Below are 6,043 nucleotides of genomic sequence, written 5' to 3' on the forward strand. Positions count from 1 at the left end.
TAGATCCAGCAGTTTCAGCTTTGTGTTCAGCACCATGGACAGCATGTCAACTAGCTGCGCATCATAGAGAACAGCGGGGGACCTGAAAATGTGATAGGACAACCCCTGAGGGAATGTAGTAGGTGAGAAGAGGCTTTTTATTATTTTCTCTGCATCCCAACAACATATAAAACAATATGAATGCCCGGGGTACCCATTAACTAAAAAAAGAGTCATCCTTCAGCACCCAAGAAAAGACTCAGCCCCTCCCTGTGGAAATGTTATATGGGTTGCCCTTCTCTTGGGCTTAGATGATTAACCTTAATGATCAACCTATTACTCAAATCCATAATAAAATTGTACATGGTACCAGATATACAGTATCAAATAAATAACAGATGCAATAATATATGCATCATAATACAGATAATAAACAGTTGTAGAATAAAAATTAAAATAGGGGAGAGGGGAAATGTTTCCTTATGTTCTTCTAGTGCACAGGTATCAAACTGTGGCCCAACAGCTGTTTCAGTAGTAGTTTTGCAACAGCTGGAAGGTGGCAAGCTGTTAAACCCCTGTTCTAGTTAGAGAAGGAGAGAATAAAGACAGACAGTTACATCTGTTCCTAATCCCTACCCTGCTCATGATAATACGCTGGACATATATATACTACTTCATCTTAAATCAGACCTACCTATGTATAAAGGGATCAACTGGTGTCATGCAGTTATATAGATTTGTAAATTACTGCAATTTTAAAATCTCCAGTCATCCAGTATTTATCAGCTGCTGTATGTCCTGCAGGAAGGGATTTATTATTTCCAGTCGAACGCAGTGCTCTCTGCTGCCACCTTTGTTCATGTCAAGAACTGCAGTAGCAAATCCCCATAGAAAACCTCTCCCGCTCTGGACAGTTCCTGTCAAGGACAGAGAGCTTTGAGATTTTTTTAAATAAAAGTAATTTACAAATCTGTTTAACTTTTTGATTTAAAAACTCCCCCCCCCCCCCCCTTTCAAATCTATAGCACCATACAGGCAAGTGGTTATACTTTCCCTCTCCCAAATTCATGTCCCCTTTGCTTAGTCTCCAACGTCAAGAAATGATTGTCCACTTGCTGCCTAATATATTTTACCTGAAAGTTGCCATTTTTATACATACTCTGTGTTATTCACCCCTTGCAATTGTAATGACATAATTTGATATACTCTACTATCTTTGGTTTTAATCTTATGGCTATTCAGTGCCCATAGAGTTTATCCAGTCATTCCCATTTGCACCATTATACCGCAGCCACAATGCCGGAAATAATGCATGTAGCTATTAAGGATTCCATAAAATATAATCAAGATATTTCCAGAGAAACAACCAACTAAAGCTGGAAACATGACGAGAGATCAGATTGAAGCTTCATATTTTTAGAGCGATCTTGTTTCCGACGCGGTGACTATATAAGCCGGGAGAGTGGATGTTAAATATAGCAAAAAATAATGAAAGCTGTGGCTCTCCGCAGAGTATGATTTTAATAAAAGTAATAATCTGCATAATGAAGGCAGAAGAGATACAACGTATCCTTATTAAAGATAAACAGAGATTGCGGAGCCGCGGATAGCCGGGTGTTATCTGCTGCCGAACAAGATTCACAATCACCGGCGTTTGTATTGCCGCAGAAGCAGACGACACTATAATACGCTGACAGATAGTGCCCTCTAAATCTCCCACTTTATGGGGCCTTTTTTTCCCAGTAAGATCATGAATTGAAGTAATAAAGTGAAACCATTGGACTATTTCTCATGTAAATTATGCAAAGAATATAAGGTATACCTATGTTAGGTCGCAATGCAGCAAGGTGGGTGGGTGGGGGGGACCGGCGGGTACAGAAATGTATTTACCAGGGAGCGGTAAGCTGTAGATGCCGCCAGATAGATCACCGAAATGTGACGGCTCTCACATTCATACATATTTCTGGCAGGACAGGAATACATTAGAGCTGTGTAAACACCACCTATTAAAATATAGTACATGAGCCTCAGAAAAGAAGGATAGTAATGGATACAAATGATACGCTACAGTATAAGGAGAGGCAGAATATAACAGTTTTCTGATATTCAGACGGTGCAGGTAGTTATGTATTTACCACTGGCGACTGCCTAATAACATGTAGTAGGTGAACCCCACTAATAGAATAGGGACGTGCATATGTCATTATTCCCTTTCATAGGCAATAAGGTTTACTGCTGGGCTCAACTGCTAAAGCTGTAACAGGGAATGCCCCAACTACCATATACTGCTTGTAACACTAGTGTTTTCTTATGGTAACTTTTGACACCTTCAGGCAACTTTTACCTCTGCAACCCCTGTAACTACACCCCTGTTCCTTCTATTACTGTCATAGATGTCATCTACTAATAAGGCAGGATGATAGGATTTCCTATGACTGCTCTCAGCTCATCATGAAACTTATGTGGGAGGAAAAGGCAAGTTTAGGAAAGATTCTTCAAGTGGCATGTCCTCTTTAAAGGGAAAATGTCAGGTTTTCTGCTGCCCCAAGGCAAAACCTGAAATGACACCTGTTTGGCTTGTTTGCTGTCCCCAATGATCGGTAATCTCCAGGAGTTTTGTGGGTAATATGAGTCGTCCTGCATTGCGCAGTAGGATGCGCGGACCTTTTCCCTGGTAGCTTTGTCCTACTGCGGTCAGTTCCTCTTCTTTCAGGAGACTACCTAGCACGTTTTAGAAAGGTTCCTGGCATGGGCAAAAGTTATCCTAGGTGGCTTCTCTCCACTAAGGTGAACTTAGCACTGCATCCTGAACGTGTATAGCAGGATAACTTTGTAACGAGCTAGTGTCTTACACGTATGTCGGCTGAGACCTCCAACTACTAACTCCTCACTTCCTCCTGCCAGGAACTAACTCCTCCTACAGGGGTAAATCTAAACCTTCCCGTGAGTGGTAGGGCTGAGTGTGTGAGAGAGAGGAAAAATAGGATAGGTTTAGAGTAGGGATGGCCCGACCCTGCCGAGGTTCGGGTTTGTACGAACCGGGACTCTCGGCAATGATTCCCGCTGTCTTAAACCTTCGTGCAGAGGGTGGATACAGCGGGAGGACCGCCTGGAAAACCAGGATACAGCCACAGCCATAGGCTGTATCCCAGTTTTCCAGGCAATCTTCCCGCTTTATCTACCCTCTCCATGGAGATTTAAGACAGCGGGAATCATTACCAAGAGTCCGGGTTCGTACGAACCGGAACCTGGACAGGTTCGGACCATGCCTAGTTTAGAGAGAAGAGCACCTGTGACTGGTCAGCACACAAACACATGGTACAAACAATTAACACTTGACTTCGGCTGTGCATAGAAGACACTAACAACAGTGTTGACACCCAGTGGGGAAAACAAAGTACTACATCCCCCACTTGCTAACCTGAAAGATTGACTTGATCAGGTGCTCTAGACAACACCCGTGGTGGGACACCACATCAGCTAAAAATCATAAGTAAGGCATGTGTTCAGTAATCCTGCAGCTTATAATAATAAGTGCATACACAGTCCAGCCCCACCATTAACCACCCTGGTCAAGCACTACCTTCCATCCCTGGTGAGGATAGGACAGAAAAGGTTTCAAAGTTTCCAATTCCACAAGTGTGTAACTAATTCTTCAATCTTTATTACTTGTTCAAGAATAAAAGCACCTAAAAAATACAAGAGTCAATGCATTGTGACTACTCCTGGTGATCTTATTCATGGTCATACTACCATTACACCTTGTGCCCCATATGAAGGGGTATTGATGTTATATGATATGATAGTATAGTGATGTCTGAAGCATATAATGATACCTGCAGAGTGTTTGCAGTTCTCACTTCCTTGCATTCTACCTCTGTGTCCAGCTATCATTTGCAGGTCATGGGGTCAATGAAGTCAGTGTTGTGTAGCAGATAGTATAATTCATAACCACACCATAAAACATGCCTCCCTTTAGTACCTCTTTGCATTAGGTATTGATAAATAATTTCTTATTGCTTTGTGCATTAAGCTTCTGTACAGAGCTATGTGTCTTTATGGTAGCATTTAATAAAGGGTATAGTCGGATTATACAGTCATTCTACCTTTTATCGCCTCCCTGCTTTAACTTTTTAAAACTTATGTTTTTAAAAAGTAGAAACCAAGTGAAAGGATCAGACTACACAGGATTTGGTTGTAGTCTGTCAACATGGAAATACATAGGTCTGCACTTGAGCGGTAGACACTAGAAATGAGCGAACCTGCCGAGGTTCTGTTCGTATGAACCTGAACTCTCAGCGTCTGATTCTCGCTTTGTGCCCACTCCGTGAAGAGGGTGGATACAGCCGGATTACCGTCTGGGAAAACTGGGATACAGCCATAGGCATAGGCTGTGTCCCAGTTTTCCAGATGGTCCTCCGGCTGTATCCACCCTCTTCACGGAGCCTGCAGACAGTGGGAATCAGACGCTGAGAGTTCAGGTTCGCTCGGCAGGTTCGCTCATTTCTAGTAGACACATAATGATGTATATTGAAATTCAACATTGAACACATGTCTAATTTGTATGGGGGTGGCTTAGAAGGAAGACACCCATGCCCAGCCCTCGGAAATGCTGTGCTGCAGCCAGAACCACTCACCTGTCAGACCACCGATCACCATGAACGACGCAGCGATCTCCTTCGCCAAGGACTTCTTGGGCGGCAGTGTGGCCGCTGCTATCTCTAAGACCGCTGTAGCACCTATAGAGAGAGTCAAGCTGCTGCTGCAAGTCCAACATGCAAGCAAACAAATTACAGCCGACAATCAGTACAAAGGAATCATGGACTGCGTTGTCTGCATCCCCAAAGAACAAGGTTTCTTGTCTTTCTGGCGTGGTAACCTTGCCAACGTGATCCGATATTCCCCAACTCAGGCCCTCAACTTTGCTTTCAAAGACAAGTACAAGAAGATCTTCCTCTATGGCGTGGACAAGAGGACCCAGTTCTGGCGCTACTTTGCCGAAAACCTTCCATCTGGTGATGCTGCTGGTGCAACCTCCCTGTGCTTTGTCTACCCACTTGCCTTTGCCAGAACCCATCTAGCTGCTGATGTGGGAAAAGCTGGTGCCGATAGAGAGTTCAAGGGTCTTGGACATTGCTTGGTTAAGATTTTCAGATCCGATGGGCTTAAAGGCCTGTACCAGGGCTTCAATGTGTCTGTCCAGGGCATCATCATTTACAGAGCTGCCTATTTTGGCATCTATGACACAGCTAAAGGTATGCTTCCAGATCCTGAGAACACACACATCGTTGTCAGCTGGATGATCGCTCAGACAGTAACAGCAGTTGCCAGCTTCGTCTCCTACCCATTCGACACAGTCCGTCATCGTATGATGATGCAGTCTGGAAGGAAAGGAGCTGACATCATGTACAGCGGCACAATTGACTGCTGGAGGAAGATGAAGGTTCAAAGGCTTTCTTCAAGAGTGCTTGGTCCAACGTGCTGAGAGGAATGGGTGGTGCTTTTGTGCTAGTCTTGTACGATAAGCTGAAGAAATACATCCAAACCTGTCCCGCTGTATGTGACCTGGCATGCTGTGAGCGTTCATGGACTTTCTACTTTTTTTTGTCAAACACACCTTAATTTATAAATTGTAACTGGTAATCCTACTGGTTAATGTTTGGGAACCAATTTGATTACATCTCACCAGCTTTCCATATTAACATAAATCATTCCCTTATTCCCAGGTACTTCCATTAGAGCCTGCAGTGAACAATCTGTAGGGCACCTATGGCAGTAGATGGGTTGACTTGATGGGACTCAATGCTCCTTTATTTTTTTATTTCAGTCATTCATGATTTAAGATAACTTAGGTTGGAGGAAATAAAAAATATGGAACAAAAAAAAAAAAAAAGGAAGACACCCATGAAACATAGAAACATAGAGCGTGTTAGATGTCATGAGAAATGTACAGGCTTCTGTTTTTTTTTTTTGTAGGGTGATGAACTTTATCTAGCCATACAAGCCTGTGGGTATGGCCTGCTAGATGGGTGAAGTCCAAGGCACCAGACTATATTGTCCAGTC

At 43.2% G+C, this 6,043-nt stretch overlaps 1 protein-coding gene across 1 annotated transcript; it reads left to right on the top strand.

Annotated features, from left to right (window-relative positions):
• The first annotated feature begins 4,628 nt into the window (after positions 1-4,628).
• Positions 4,629-5,522, top strand: LOC138796794 (ADP/ATP translocase 2-like). The gene has a single exon (XM_069976484.1). The coding sequence runs from the start codon at positions 4,637-4,639 to the stop codon at positions 5,462-5,464; it is 828 nt and encodes a 275-aa protein (XP_069832585.1). The 5' UTR covers positions 4,629-4,636; the 3' UTR covers positions 5,465-5,522.
• The last annotated feature ends 521 nt before the right edge of the window (positions 5,523-6,043 follow it).

This window comes from Dendropsophus ebraccatus, chromosome 7 (genome assembly GCF_027789765.1).
Source record: "Dendropsophus ebraccatus isolate aDenEbr1 chromosome 7, aDenEbr1.pat, whole genome shotgun sequence".
In the NCBI taxonomy this organism is placed as follows: Eukaryota; Metazoa; Chordata; class Amphibia; order Anura; family Hylidae; genus Dendropsophus; species Dendropsophus ebraccatus.